We start from the raw sequence: 16,974 nt of genomic DNA on the forward strand, positions 1-16,974 counted from the left end.
TCGGTGTCGGTGTCGGCGTCGGCGTCGGCGTCCCGGGTTAAGGTTAAGTTTTTTGGAGCAGTTTTCTTTTTAAGTACTTCTATGTCCTATATTGATTAGACATGCATGGAAGATGTTGCTAGTGTGTTTCATTGTATCAGTCAAAGTTTCAGATGCTGCAATTTCAGCAAAGGAATGACCAGGTTAATGTTTTTGGTGCAGGTTAACATTTTTGGTGCAGATTTTGGTGTAGGTCTCATTTCTGAGTAACTATAAGCCCTATGTTGACCAAACTTACATGGATGATACATCTTAGGATGCATACTACCAGCCTTGCTTCGGATGCTGAATCTGACCTACATTTTCCGGTTGAGTGAACAGGTTAAAGTTTTTGGTGATGGTTTCATTTTGAAAATACTTTGAGCCCTATAATGACCTAACTTGCATGGATGGTACATCTTAGGATGTATTCTACTAAACTTGCTTCGGATGCTGAATCTGACCTACATTTTCCGGTTGAGTGAACAGGTTAAAGTTTTTGGTGCAGGTTTCATTTCCAAGTTACTATGAGACATATAATGACTAAACTTACATGGATGATACATCTTAGGATGCATACTACCAGCCTTGCTTCGGATGCTGAATCTGACCTACATTTTCCGGTTGAGTGAACAGGTTAAAGTTTTTGGTGAAGGTTTCATTTCGAAGAAACGTTGAGCGCTATAATGACCAAACTTGCATGGATGGTACATCTTATGATGTAATCTACTAGACTTGCTTCGGATGCTGAATCTGACCTACATTTTCCGGTTGAGTGAACAGGTTAAAGTTTTTGGTGCAGGTTTCATTTCCAAGTTACTATGAGACATATAATGACCAAACTTGCATGGATGGTACATCTTAGGTTGCATATTACAACACCTGCTTCGGATGCTGAATCTGACCTACATTTTCCGGTTGAGTGAACAGGTTAAAATTTTGGGTGCAGGTTTCGTTTCCAAGGTACAGTACTATGAACCCTATAACGACTAAATTGCATGGATGGTACATCTTAGGATGCATACTACCAGACTTGCTTCGGATGCTGAATCTGACCTACATTTTCTGGACGAGTAAACAGGTTAAAGTTTTTGGTGCAGGATTCATTTCCAAGTAACTTTGAGCCCTATAATGACCAAACTTGCATGGATGGTACATCTAAGGGTGCATTCTACTAGGCTGGCTTCGGATGCTGAATCTGACCTACATTTTCTGGATTAGTGGAAAGGTTAATTTTTTTATACAGGTTTCATTTGCAAGTAACTTTAAGCCCTATGTTGACCAAACTTGCATGGATGATACATCTTAGGATGCACACTTATGGACTTGCTTCAGATGCTGAATTCGACATACATTTTCCAGATAATAGACCTCGGAAAAGTTATGGGTGCAAGTCTATCACCAAGAAACTATAAGGCTTATATAAACCAGTTGCACAAATGATGCATCAAGGGATGAAAACTCTCAATCTTGCTACGGTACATTTTCATGATGAAGAACTAGTTTTTAGTTTTTATATAGGTCTATTCCAAAGTATCAAATTTGCATAAATTTTGCATTTTTGGATGTACACTTTTTGTTGGTTAATTGTGTGACTTAATTTGCCTTACTTAAAGACAACACATGTTGAGGTGAGCTCTGTAATCTCTGATTACCTATGTTTTATCTCTTCAAATTTACACGCTATGTTTACTTTCGGAACTCTCTTAATTGTTTAGTTAATACACTGAGTAAGAGTTATCACGGTGTTTAATTTGGTACATTGTGAATACACGGAACAAATTCTATCGTTAAACCAGGTCCATAGGACATTTATGATAATCATATTAATGACAGAACATTCTATCTAGGGACAATCATCCAGAAGGGATATAATAGCCTGTTTGGGATAATATCCCAAATGGGATATAAATTAACAGTGAAAAAATGGAAATTTTTATTTTGGCTTTAAATATCATAAATCCTGTCAGTCAGGAGGGAGACTGAAATTCATAATTTCTTAAAGGACGATATATACGATGAATAGTCATAAAATCAAATTATTTCTAGCATTCTCAGGAATGTTGGTAATCAGTTTTATATCTTTTAAGTTTTCAACCTAAGATAGAGACCTAGATGCAAATCTGTAGCTTGATAGATAGAACGTTCTATCGTTAAAATGATATTGTCCTAAGCACCCAGTTTAACAATAGAATTTTTTCCGTGTATTCTCAATGTACCAAATTAAACATGGGTGATAACTCGTACTCAGTGCATTAACTACGAACAATCCAGAGAGTTCCGAATGTAAATATGGAAGGTAAATTTGAAGCAAGAAAAAAGGTTGATATAATTAGTATAGGGCTTATTTTAATAAGTTAAATGACAACATTTTAAGTATATGTGATATTTTTTAACATTGTTACAATTTCTATATATATATAGATGGAATGTTTACGTTACTGTTCGCGGCATAGTAATACACAGTGTAAGACAGAAAAATCTCACACTGCTGTTTCACACCAGACAAGTCAATCTAACACTGGTGTTTATGCAAGAAATCATGGTCACACGATATGATATGTACTGATTCCATAACAATATCTGATTAGTTACTTTATTACTGTCTTTATTTGCATTTTATTTCTTCACTTCAGTTGCCAAGAAAAGAGGTAGCAGAGAAGAGTTCTCGTATCCAAGAGAGACAAGCCTTGGAAATGCAGAAGAGAAATAAAAGTTACCAGCTATTGGATAGTGACAGTGAGGAGGACTCATACATAGCCCCTTCAAAGGTAAACAGAGGAGGACTCATACATAGCCCCCTCAAAGATAAACCAAGGAGGACTCATACATAGCCCCCTCAAAGGTAAACAGAAGAGGGCTCATACATAGCCCCCTCAAAGGTAAACCAAGGAGGACTCATACATAGCCCCCTCAAAGGTAAACAGAGGAGGACTCATACATAGCCCCCTCAAAGATAAACCAAGGAGGACTCATACATAGCCCCCTCAAAGGTAAACAGAGGAGGACTCATACATAGCCCCCTCAAAGGTAAACAGAGGAGGACTCATACATAGCCTCCTCAAAGATAAAGCAAGGACAACTCATACATAGCCCCCTTAAAGGTAAACTGAGGAGGACTCATACATAGCCCCCTCAAAGGTAAACAGAGGAGGGCTCATACATAGCCCCCTCAAAGGTAAACCAAGGAGGACTCATACATAGCCCCCTCAAAGGTAAAACAAGGAGGACTCATACATAGCCCCCTCAAAGATAAACCAAGGAGGACTCATACATAGCCCCCTTAAAGATAAACCAAGGAGGACTCATGCATAGCCCCCTTAAAGGTAAACTGAGGAGGACTCATACATGGCCCCCTCAAAGATAAACCAAGGACCACTCATACATAGCCCCCTCAAAGATAAACCAAGGAGGACTCATACATAGCCCCCTCTAAGGTAAACTGAAGAGGACTCATACATAGCCCCCTCTAAGGTAAACCAAGGAGGACTCATACATAGCCCCCTTTAAGGTAAACCAAGGAGGACTCATGCATAGCCCCTCAAAGGTAAACAGAGGAGGACTCATACATAGCCCCCTCAAAGATAAACCAAGGAGGACTCATACATAGCCCCCTCGAAGGTAAACAGAGGAGGGCTCATACATAGCCCCCTCAAAGGTAAACCAAGGAGGACTCTCAAAGGTAAGCCAAGGAGGACTCATACAGAGCCCCCTCAAAGATAAAGCAAGGACGACTCATACATAGCCCCCTTAAAGGTAAACTGAGGAGGACTCATACATAGCCCCCTCAAAGGTAAACAGAGGAAGGCTCATACATAGCCCCCTCAAAGGTAAACCAAGGAGGACTCATACATAGCCCCCTCAAAGGTAAAACAAGGAGGACTCATACATAGCCCCCTCAAAGATAAACCAAGGAGGACTCATACATAGCCCCCTCAAAGGTAAACCAAGGATGACTCATGCATAGCCCCCTTAAAGGTAAACTGAGGAGGACTCATACATAGCCCCCTCAAAGATAAACCAAGGAGGACTCATACATAGCCCCCTTAAAGATAAACCAAGGACCACTCATACATAGCCCCCTCAAAGATAAACCAAGGACCACTCATACATAGCCCCCTCTAAGGTAAACCAAGGAGGACTCATACATAGCCCCCTCAAAGATAAACCAAGGAGGACTCATACATAGCCCCCTCAAAGATAAACCAAGGACGACTCATACATAGCCCCCTCAAAGATAAACCAAGGACGACTCATACATAGCCCCCTCTAAGGTAAACCAAGGAGGACTCATACATAGCCCCCTCTAAGGTAAACCAAGGAGGACTCATACATAGCCCCCTCTAAGGTAAACCAAGGAGGACTCATACATAGCCCCCTCTAAGGTAAACCAAGGAGGACTCATGCATAGCCCCCTCAAAGGTAAACAGAGGAGGACTCATGCATAGCCCCCTTAAAGGTAAACTGAGGAGGACTCATACATAGCCCCCTCAAGGTAAACCGAGGAGAACTCATACATAGCCCCCTCAAAGGTAATCTGAGGAGGACTCATACATAGCCCATTAAAGGTAAGGCGAGGAGGACTCATACATAGCCCCCTCAAAGGGAAAATGAGGAGGACTCATACATAGCTCCCTCAAAGGGAAAATGAGGAGGACTCATACATAGCCCCCTCAAAGGTAAACTGAGGAGGACTCATACATAGCCCATTAAAGGTAAGCCGAGGAGGACTCATACATAGCCCTCTCAAAGGTAAATCAGAGCCAAATATCAAAGACATGGGACTCATACATTATGACATAGCCCCCTCAAAGGTAAACCAGAGCCAAATATCAATGAAATGGGATCTATTCATTACAGGAAACTTACTTAATGGGCCAAAGGGTTTTCCTTTTTATTGTTCCCTGTAAGAGTCAAAGTGTGTATATTTGTCTGTGGCTGAGGGGTATTAGAAGATACTTTTATCCCTATAGTTTGAGATATATATATATATATATATATATATATATATATATATATAATTATAACTGATGTAAATATATCTTTTAAAGAATAATATTTTAGCAATTATCATGCTGATATTAGTTAATGAAGGGACCCCTGGGGTTAGTCAGTGAAAGTTGGTATCTTGTGTCCTTTCCACTTTTGAAAGTGGAGGGGATAAGAGTATCTTGGCATTTATTATCTTGTATTCTTTAATCAAAAAACTTCTATGACATCACCCATTGTTAAAAGTCTGCATATATTTTACCGATTCAAGCAGCACTAGTTGGATATTTAAAGATTTGACTGGCCATCAGTTGGATATTCAAATATCCAACTGTCTATCGGTTGAATATTTAAATACCCAACTGAGGTGCATAAAACATAAAACAATGAACAAAAAAGATAAAAACAATTTTAAAATGTATTTTCAATGCACATGAAAAATAATAATTACTCCAAATTTGCCACACTAGTATAGGTTATATCATAGATGCCGAGTAGTATTGGTTATATCATTTTCATAGGGCATGGTAATCGAGGGCGCAGAGCAAGTATTGTCCGAATGGAACTCCATTAGAATTCAACACTTTTCCTCAACAAACCATCATCTTATAAAATGTAATGACAGATTCCCAACCCTTTATCAAAATTCTGTAGTTTTCTTTAGCTTTCAGGTCAAAGGTATTCAAAACACTATCTGAACCTCTCTAATTTACTTTGGATTTCAAATTATTCTTCGTCTGATTTCATGACTGTTCAGTACAATGAATAGGGTAATGAAATGGCATCAGCACCATGTAGTTTCATCCTCACTAGTCCATGAATAAAAGGGGTGTTCGATTAGGCTATTGTTTTGTGTCACAGTTGGATATTTAAATGAGCTACATCCTATTGTATTACAGAAAAGTTGGATATTTGAATGGGTAAATGTTTCTTTGGGGCACAAAGTAGGGAATTTTTTTAAGTAAGATAAATAACTCGATAGCGTTGAATAGTTTAGAGAAAACATCCCCTCCTCGGGCCTTCGGCCCTCGGAGAGAATGTTATCTCTAAACTATTCAACACCATCTCGTTATTTATCCCTTACATAGTCACCATTTAGAGCCCTGTATGGTGATACTTTTAAAAAGCTATGTTTTATGTTACACAATCCCAATGCAGTTACCTTATATGAAATTATTAGATAAAGAAAATTCTCATTTTTATTCATGCAATGTATAATGAATATATTATGCAAAATCATAAAATAGAAAAGTTGTCTAATACAGAGAGTTATTATGACATGTATATGATATCAATATACATGTATGTATATTTTCAGAAATCAAAATTAGATAAGAAGAAACAATACAGAAAAAAACAAGAATCTTCATCCTCTAGTAGTAATGAGGAAGACAAGTAAGTAGCAGCAGTGAGGAAAAAAGTAGCATTAGTGAGGAAGATATGAGAAGTAAGAAACAGTAGTGAGGAGATATGAGAAGTAAGTAGTATCAGTGAGGAAGATATGAGAAGTAAGTAGTATCAGTGAGGAAGATATGAGAAGTAAGTAGTATTAGTGAGGAAGAGATAAGAAGTAAGTAATATTAGTGAGGAAAAGATAAGAAGTAAGTAATATTAGTGAGGAAGAGAGAAGAAGTAAGTAATATAAGTGAGGAAGGGATGAGGAGTAAGTAGTATAAGTGAGGAAAAGAGGAGAAGTAAGTAGTATTAGATTGATTGGTTGATTGTATATTGTTTAATGTCCCTCTTGAGAATTTTTCACTCGTATGGAGACGTCACAGTATGCCAGTGAAGGGCTTCAATGAACTATTTATGGTTTCTATTATATTTTGGCCCCAGTTTTTGTTAGAATTTAAATGTCAATAAACCTCGATGAAACTGATTTTTTTTTAAAGAATAAAATTTATTTTTTTCTTTTATGGTTATATTGATATATTTATTTAATGATTATGCAGAGAACTAAAGGTTTAAAGTACCTAAGTTTACAAGAAAATGTCAACAAAGTGGCATTTTTGACATCGTTAGCGGCGATTTTATGTATGTGCGGCGCCTTGAACAAGAAAGATATTTACACATGTAAAAGATATTTTCAAAGAAAGTCTTCATGCAAAAAATTAATCTTGTTAAAAAAATTGCACACACTTAACAAATTGAAAAACCTTGATTAAATTTGCATTTTCTGATTCGTGTGACGTCACAAGCATGTACTGAGAGAGGAAGACGACGTATGTTGTTGACATGTGTTTAATAATTTTTTTTCAAAGTAGTGTCGTCTGTCGATTGCTTTATGATGTTTTCCTACATAAATATCCTGAACATAAGTAAAGTTCTAGACCTATCTGTTTTTGAAACACATTTATGATGAAGAATATTTTTTATCGCGATCGACATTAGGCCATAATAAAAATATTCCTAGATTCTCATCCCCGCCCGCCCCAATTTTATACCCTCGCCTCGATTTTTTTTATTTCCATTTTTCTTCGTCTTAATTCTGATCGGGATCATCTACCATTCTACTTTCGTTTTAAATCCCGAGAAAGTCGACATGATTTTGACAGCTGAAAAGATGGTAATTGCTGTAATACATGCTTATATATTTTAAACAAGGGTCATTGGTTAAAGAAGATTGGTGATGATGTGAAGTAAGAGATAATTGAACATTTACTATGACTTTTATTCGGGTATTGTAGATAAAATTACACCGACTGACCAGGTCAATAAAAAATCTGCAAAATTGAAAAAATATAAAATTAAAGCCGCCCGCCCGCCTCGATTTTTAAAATAATTCGGATGAGAATCTAGCAATTTATTTATTATGGCCTTAATGTGTGAATGTACGGGTGTGGATCACAAGGAACACGATGATATAGAATTTGATCTTCGAATCGCTTAAATTTTGAGTCTTCTGTACAAGAGATTAGTTCACAGAAGAAGTATATGTACAGTATACATTTTATTAAACTTAATTTATCATGTAGAAATACGTTCATTGTTTGTGCATATAGACTCTACATCTTCCGATATCAGTCATTGTTTACCAGGCAACAAATGTACGGCCATTATAACTTATTTACATTTACCAAATAAAAAAATTAAATGAAAATGAATGAATATAATAATCAGAGAGCTTTGAATCAACATTTTATTTTATATTGTGCAACAAAACAATAAAAATGCATAATATTTTTAATTTCTAATAATTCAATAATTTAATTTCTTAATTTTTTATGGTTAATTTGTTATAAAAACTATCATAGTGTGAATTATTAAATCATTTACTTAGTTGTATCAGGAAGGACCTGTTATACATGTACAATTGTCCCCTTTCTCTAAAGAAGGATATGGGGATAACGAACAGTAATCAATATCAATGTCCATAAAACAATACAAAATAGAAGCAAAGCAAATACGGACCTCCATTTCCTTAGAAATTAAAATATATATAGTTTTACCAAAAAAAAAAAAATGGAAGAAATTGTAAAGGAAAAAAATAAACGATTGTTTCTGTTTGGTACATAACAACAAAAACTAGTTGGAAGAAATATGTTTGTAAAAAAAAAAATGGTTACCATGGCAACGGAATTGCCTATCAATTTAAATATATTTTGTTAGTAAAGGAATCACCTTAGGATATCCAAAAATATAAATATAAACATTTATTGAAGATTTTATAGATGCTACCAAAATTAAAGATTTGTTAATTGTCAGTGAAAGCCATATGAATGCAATAATTTCAGATTTGAAGGAATAAGTTTTGTAGACGGTTTCCATGGTAACAGAATACCTATTAAATTTTAAATATATTTTCTTAGTAAAACAGTCACTTTGACATATCCAAAAGTATACATACAATCATTAACTTAAGACAATATAGTTGGTATCAAAATGAAAGATTACATAAATGACAATAAATGCCAGATTTTCAGCTCTGAAGGTATATGTTTTTGACGATGGTTTCCATGGCAACGGAATACCTGAGCAAATTAAATGATATTTTTTTAGTAGCACCCTTGCCTTCTTCCTCCCCAGGGCAAAGATAAACATTTTCTGAATGGGGGTCTAAGATGGCTAATACCATATATAGTTCTTTTGACCTTTACTCAGCACTCAGGGCCATTGAGCAATGAGGGATCTTTATCGTGCCAATGCCTGCCGCTGACACAGGGCCTCGGTTTTTAAGGTCTCATTCGAAGGACCCGCAACTTATACTTCAAAGTGCCGAGCGCATGGCGAAGGAACAGTATTAATGAGCACTAAGAGAGGAGAAGTAAGTGGTATAAGAGAGGAAGAGAGGAGAAGTAAGTGGTATAAGAGAGGAAGAGATAAGAAGTAAGTAACATTAGTGAGTATTAATGAGGAAGAGAGGAGAAGTAAGTAGTATTAGAGAGGAGGGTTAAGAAGAAAGAAGTAAGTATTTATGACGAAGAGAGGAGAACTATGTAATATTAGTGAGGAAGAGAGAAGTAAGTAATACTAGTGAGGAAGAGAGAAGTAAGAAGTATTAATGAGAAAGAGAGAAGTAAGTAATATTAGTGAGGAAGAGAGAAGTAAGAAGTATTAATGAGAAAGAGAGAAGTAAGTAATATTAGTGAGGAAGAGAGAAGTAAGAAGTATTAATGAGAAAGAGAGAAGTAAGTAATATTAGTGAGGAAGATATGAGAAGAAAGTGGTTTAAATGAGGAAGAGAAAAGAAGTAAATAGTGTCAGTAAGAAAGAGAAGGGAAGTAAGTAGTATTAGTGAGGAAGAAAAGGGAAGTAAGTAGTATTAGTGAGGAAGAGATAAGAAGTAAGTAATATTAGTGAGGAAGAGATAAGAAGTAAGTAATATTAGTGAGGAAGAAAAGGGAAGTAAGTAGTATTAGTGAGGAAGAGATAAGAAGTAAGTAATATTAGTGAGGAAGAGATAAGAAGTAAGTAATATTAGTGAGGAAGAGATAAGAAGTAAGTAATATTAGTGAGGAAGAGAAGGAAAGAAAGTAACATTAGTGAGGAAGATATGAGAAGAATGTGGTATTAGTGAAGAAGATATGAGGAGTAAGTAGTATTAGTGAGGAAGATATGAGGAGTAAGTAGTATTAGTGAGGAAGATATGAGGAGTAAGTAGTATTAGTGAAGAAGATATGAGGAGTAAGTAGTATTAGTGAGGAAGATATGAGGAGTAAGTATTATTAGTGAAGAAGATATGAGGACTATGTAATATTATTGAGGAAGAGAAGAGAAGTAAGTAATATAAGTAAGAAAGTTACAAGATTATTAGAAGAAAGTAGTATAAGTGAGGAAGATGAGGATTCAGTAGTATTAGTGAGGAAGAGAGAAGAAGTATGTAGCATTATTTAGGAAGAGTAGAGAAGTAAGTAGTATAAGTAAGGAAGATATTAGAAGAAAGTAGTATTAGGGAGGAAGAGATAAGAAGTAAGTAGTATAAGTGAGGAACAGATGAGGATTTAGTAGTATTAATGAGGAAGAGAGAAGAAGTAAGTAGCATTATTGAGGAAGAGATGAGAAGTAAGTAGTACTAGTGAGAAAAAGATAAGAAGAAAATAATATTAGTGAGGGAGAGATAAGAAGTAAGTACATGTAGTACTAGTGAGGAAGAGATGAAAAGAAAGAAGTATTAGTGAGGAAGATATGAGGAGTAAGTAGTATTAGTGAGGAAGATACTGTGAAATAACTAATTTTCATGGGGGTTTAATTTTCATTTTTTTTGAGGAATGCAGAGACCCTCGAATTCATGCCCACCATGAAATATAAATTTTCATATGCACAACTACTAAAAAGTTCTTCATCCATGAAATCAAATTCCCATGAACCAACATTTTTTCCTCAAACCACGAAAATTAAATCCCACGAAAAAATGCGATTTTTTATGCGCCCGGATCAAAAGATCTGAGGCGTATATTGTTTTTGTCCTGTCTGTCTGTCTGTCTGTTTGTTTGTTTGTTTGTCTGCTAACTTTAACCTTCGCCATAACTTTTGAACCATGAATGAAAGAGACTTCATATTTGGTATGTATACTCCACTAATTAAGCTCTTTCAAATGACACAAAGGTCAATGATCTTGTGAACTTGCATGTGACCTATATGCTAAAAATAGTTTTTTCTGCAAACTTTAACCTTTGCCATAACTTTTGAACGAAGAAAGATAGAGACTTCATATTTGGTATGCTTACACCACTGATTAAGCTCTTTTAACCCCCTACATGGCATATACGCCTTTCTACGCATCTGACTTGAAAAACGAGTATAGTGTGAAAGAACATTCATAACTTTGTTAATACTGCAAATATCAGAATAAATCTTGCACCCTTGGAAAGAGAAAATGATTACGATAAAATAATATACAGAATTTTTTTTATTGGTTGTACCAGTTTTTTGCTGGCTTGAGTTAAACTTTGTGCACTATTTGAGCGATTTCGCCATTATCAAAATCAATACAGGGGTAACAGGTTATGTTATGGAAATTCCAGCATGATTATGGTGTATTTTGTTGACATGGCAACTGAAATGATATTTTTATAATCATTTTCAGTAACTACACAATACCTGCTGTCAGAATATATATACATTGGGATATACAAAAATTACAAGAAATACTCAAAAAAATGCATTGAAATCTTAATACCAGTTTGTCTAGAAATGCTTAAAATCTTTGCCATGGAAGGGGTTAAATGACACCATGATTTATTGGTCACCTTGTGATCGTGACTATATGCTAAATATAGCTTTTTTTTCTGCAAACTTTAACCTTTGCCATAACTTTTGAACGAAGAAAGATAGAGACTTCATTTTTGGCATGCATTCTCCACTAATAAGGCCCTTTTCACATGACATCAAAGTCAATGACCTTGTGACCTTGACTGTGTCTATATGCTAAAAATAGCTTTTTTGAACCTTCACCATAACTTTTGAACCATGAGAGATAGAGACTTCATATTTGGTTTGCATGCTTCACTAATCAAGTTCTTTCACATGACATCAAGATCAATGACCTTGTGACCTTGACTGTGTCTATATGCTAAAAATAGCTTTGCTAAACCTTCACCATAACTTTTGAACCATGAGAGATAGAGACTTCATATTTGGTATGCATACTTCACTAATCAAGTTCTTTCACATGACATCAAGATCAATGACCTTGTGACCTTGACTGTGTCTAAACTGTCTATATGCTAAAAATAGCTTTGTTAAACCTTCACCATAACTTTTGAACCATGAGAGATAGAGACTTCATATTTTGTATGCATACTTCACTAATCAAGTTCTTTCACATGACACCAAGGTCAATGACCTTGTGACCTTGACTTTGTCCTATATGCTAAAAATAGCTTTTTTGAAGCTTCACCATAACTTTTGAATCATGCGAGATAGAGACTTCATATTTGGTATGTTTACTTCACTAATCAAGTTCTTTCACATGACACCAAAATCAATGACCTTGTGACCTTGACTGTGACCTATATGCTAAAATTTTTTTTTTCAACTTTGTTGCCACCGGGCGCATAGTGTTTCACAAACACATCTTGTTTAGTCTGATTCCATTAAAAATTAATAGACAAGCATCTTTGTTAGCTAAGTGTTTCTGATCCACTATTCTTCTTACAGACTTATAGCCTATTGTGCTATATATCTTAAGTTGCGATTTTTTTCTTTCAAGGTGTGATTGGAATTAGAATTGACTATCTGTTTTCATCCGTTGTGCATCATCCATTAATATTTGAACATTTTCAGCTTCTCTGCAACCACTCAACCAATTTTAACCAATTTTGGAACAAAGCCTCTATGGGTAAAGGGGATCCAAAATTGTGAATTTTATGATCACTGCCTTTATGGAGCCTGAGGGGTGGGGCCAAAAGCAGTATTGAGTCCTCTACCAAAATGGTAAAATTCATGGCCCCATGGGTCAGGGATTCTAGTGCTTTGGCGGGGCTATATAGATTATATAGTGAAAATGCATTATTTCTTTGAAAATCTTCTTCTGTGCTCCTGGGCATTAGATAACCTAACCAAGTACACAGTTTTGTTGAATAATGCTGCCTCTTCCAAAAATAGTGAATTTCATGGCCCCAAGGTCAGGGGTTTTGGTGTTATGCATAAATTCTTAGAAAATCTTCTTTTCTGCTCCTGGGTATGAAATAAATTAACCATTAAGTACAAAGTTATGATGACCAAGAATGTCTTCCAAATTTGTGAATTTCATGGCCCTTGGATCAGAGGTTCTGGTGTTAGGGCCAGGCTCTATTGATAATATAGTGAAAATACATTTATTCTTTTAAAATCTTCTTCTCTGCTCCTGGGTATTTAATAAACTTTCCAAGTACATGGTAATGTTGAAAAAGGCTGCCTCTTCCAAAATTGTGAATTTTATGGCCCCTGGGGTCAGGGACTCTGGTGTTAGGGCGGGACTCTATTGATTAAATACCAGGTAGTGAAAATGCATGAATTCTTTTAAAAGTCTTTTCCTTTGCTCCTGGGTATTAAACCAATGAACTATGTACAGTACATAGTTATAGTGAGGAAAGATGCTTCTTCCAATTTTTTTTAATTTCAGGGCCCCTGGTCAGGGGTTCTGGTGTTAGGACGGGGATCTAATGATTATATAGTGAAAATGCATGAATTATTTGAAAATCTTTTCCTTTGCTCCTGAGTATTATGCCAGTGATCTTTGTATATATTTCTGATGAAGAAAGGTGCCTCTTTCAAAAAGATTAATTTTAGGGCCTCTGGGTAAGGGGTATCTGGGAGGGGGATACTTAGTCTGAAAATTAATTAATGCTTTGAAATCTGCTTTTTGGTATATTAATCAAACGTTGATGATGAAATAAAATTTATGATAAAATTTTTCAAAATTTTGAATTATGTGGCCCCAGGGTCGGGTCAGTGGGTTCTTGTGAGACGAGGTGCACACCTGGTGGTTATAAAGTTGAAATGCATTTTATCTTTGTTACTGTGATCTACCTCTGGGTATTAAGTAACCAAAGTAAGCATAAGTATAATTATGATAAACAATGATGCCTCTTTCAAAATTGTGAATTTTATGGCTTTTGGTTCATAACAAGAACCCAAGTTCAATTGCTGAAAAGTTGTTACATGATACTCAGGCAACCATGGTCCTCTCGTTGATTTAGTTAAACTAATCCGCTAATTTATTGTAAAGTTTTACACAATGAGGATAAATTCACAATTGTTTTTGACTCTTTTATAAATTTATGTGCACATACCTATATAGCAGATACAGACTGGCACCCTAAGTAATAAATTTACTTTTGCTAGATAACTGCATGTGGACTAATCTTTTAAATAATTCAGTTTTTAGAAATGCTTAATTTATTTCTATTAATGTTGTGATTATAGAGATCATATAATGATTTTACATTTTGGGGATAGGAATAATAGACCAAGGGTTTATGAGAAGAGTAGCAGATCAGAAACAACTTAATCTGCAAAGATGGTGTACAGATTGTATTATATTTCAACACATTCATGTACAATTCTACATACATTTTATTTATTTTTTATCTCGTTACATGGCATATTTTTTGAGCCATTTCCTTATAAAAAGTTGCCTTACAATAATAACATTGATCAAATATTTGATATGGAGTTTCCAAATGTTATACTTAAGTCTAGATAGAGACGATGACAGAGATGAAACTGATGATGATTCAGAGGAAGAAATGGAGAAGGAACGCCTCAAGGATTTAGATGAGAGAGACAAGTTTGCCAATCGTTTGAAAGAGAAGGATAAAGAGAAACAAAGATCCATCATGTCTAAATCAGAGAAAAAGGTAAGGACTGATGCAAGACACTTCTGTAGGATTATGGTTTGTAGCATTTTTTCAACATTTGACTTTTGGGAAGACATTTTATGGTATTGACTTTGTCATCTGTGCATCTGTCTGCCTATCTGTTGGGTTTTTGCTTTGACTAGACCATAACTGAAAACTATGAAGCCAAACACTCCCATCAAACAACTATCTGAGAAGGAAAAAGTAGAAAAATCAGATACATGTATAAGTACCGCATTCAAAGTCAACAGATGATGAATTAGTAAATAACTCATTCTTCAGTACTGAGTTCAGATGTGTGACCAAAGGGCTATTTTTTAAAAATAATCAGTTTCATGATTTATGCATATTATTTGAGTCAGTACCCTTCCTGCTTCTGAAAAAAACTGACGGGAAGATAATCTGAAGTCTTAAAGAGGAGATAGGTGTAGCTTCATCGTCATCATATACAACATTTGTTTATCATGTACAAGCAAAATGTACAAGCATGTCTGAAATTTTATGTACGTAACTTGGTGTACACAGTGACTGTTTTTTTAAATCAATAAGCTATTCTTTTCTGGTGAATCCTTTTTGAAGTATATAAACACTAGTTTGCATGTTTTATTGCATGACTTATTTCTGTCTTATTCCATTATAATTAGAAAATATATCCAAGATTACCAATGGACACCGTTACTTACATAAGCACTAAACAAGTAACATATTACTAGAATTTAAGAAGTTGTTAAAATATGAAAATAATGTAATCAATAAGGTATGATGATATCATGTTTAATGTTATATTAAATGGAATTTATTTAAAAAGTCACAAATTTATTTCTACTTTCAAAAAAGGAGAAATTATGTAAGTAACATGGACACCTAACTCCGAATCAGGCTTCAAAAATGAACAAAAATATAACAAGACAATCGAACACTTGTCTTTAATACTTTTAATACTTCATTTCAAAGCTTAATAATAGACTAGCTTTCAAAGAGAATTAATGCAGACAAGTAAATTGTCAGATGGATTGCTAAATATCCTAGGTCTTCTTTTTTGAGTCTTGGATCTTTGTGTCATTGTTACGAACATAATTCAGTCATTTCTTGTAAATCTGAAAGAAAAAAATATATATATAACAAAATACAACATGATGTAATCAACACATATGCTGTTTAATAATATTTATTATATATCCTTGATAAAATCAGAAAGAAGGCAATTAAAGTACAAATTATGTCACTACTTCAAGTTTTCGTGTCTCTGTTACGAACGTAATTGCGTGAATCATATGGCAATATTAAAACAAATATTCAATAAGTATTCATCCTTTGATAAGAACAGAACAAAACTAGCAAATATAGAATAAAATATAGTACAATATAACTTTATCATTAATAGATTATACAAATAATGCAAAAACACTTATGTTCGTAACAAAAGACGCGAATCAAAAGTCAAATGTTAAACCGAAAGTACTCGACTCGGACAGATTTATGCATTTTGTATTGTCATAAGCGACATATTTTAGTTTCCGATTAATAGCTACATGGTATAAAGATACAATGACTGAATCTATGTGTTAAACATTCACTAAAATTGATACAATATAAAAATACTTACCGAATCTATTATGTACGTAACTTCTTGTTTTCCACATGGACACAATGAGCATCGCCATGTTTTTTAGCAGACAGCTGCGCAGCCTTTCTACTTTCGTTTTCAATTTATAATTATACCACTGCTACGGACTTCCTGAGCCAAACTTATGATTCATTGGCTGTTATTTTAGCAATCATACTGAAAGCTATTATGTTCATAACGGTCAAGACACCAAACATTTTACAATCAGAGATCATTTTAAAATTACAAAAAGAACTGAGTTATGTTCATGAAGCATATTGTTAAAAATAATTTATCACACATACTCATTAATTAAACACAGAAATTGAACTTGACAAATTATTTAATGTTTGTAGAGAGGTGTTAAAAAGTTCAATGCATATGGACACCATGCGTTACGAACATAAACCACAAATTTTTAAGTTAAGAAAAAAATAATTAGGATAATTTTATCATGTTTGACAAAATAAATATATTATTTCATTTATATGCTAAGATAATGTACACGTATATCATGCCAAATGATTTTATTTTTAAATAAAACAACATCTTTATGCCTATTCAAAAATTATGTCACAT

The 16,974-nt window shown here is 34.6% G+C and overlaps 1 protein-coding gene across 1 annotated transcript in view; it reads left to right on the top strand.

Annotated features, from left to right (window-relative positions):
* The window catches only part of LOC134277931 (pre-mRNA-splicing factor ATP-dependent RNA helicase DHX16-like), a 41,176-nt gene that overhangs the window by 2,300 nt on the left and 21,902 nt on the right, over positions 1 to 16,974 (top strand). Inside the window, exons 2-4 of the mRNA XM_062760230.1 lie at positions 2,655 to 2,789; positions 6,326 to 6,402; positions 14,627 to 14,789. Of these exons, the coding sequence (XP_062616214.1) occupies positions 2,655 to 2,789; positions 6,326 to 6,402; positions 14,627 to 14,789 (375 nt within the window). The remainder of the gene's footprint in view (positions 1 to 2,654; positions 2,790 to 6,325; positions 6,403 to 14,626; positions 14,790 to 16,974) is intronic.

The sequence above is a fragment of the Saccostrea cucullata genome, unplaced genomic scaffold (assembly GCF_032062105.1).
Source record: "Saccostrea cucullata isolate Sc308-1 unplaced genomic scaffold, CSIRO_AGI_Scuc_v1 ctg965, whole genome shotgun sequence".
Classification (NCBI taxonomy): Eukaryota; Metazoa; Mollusca; class Bivalvia; order Ostreida; family Ostreidae; genus Saccostrea; species Saccostrea cuccullata.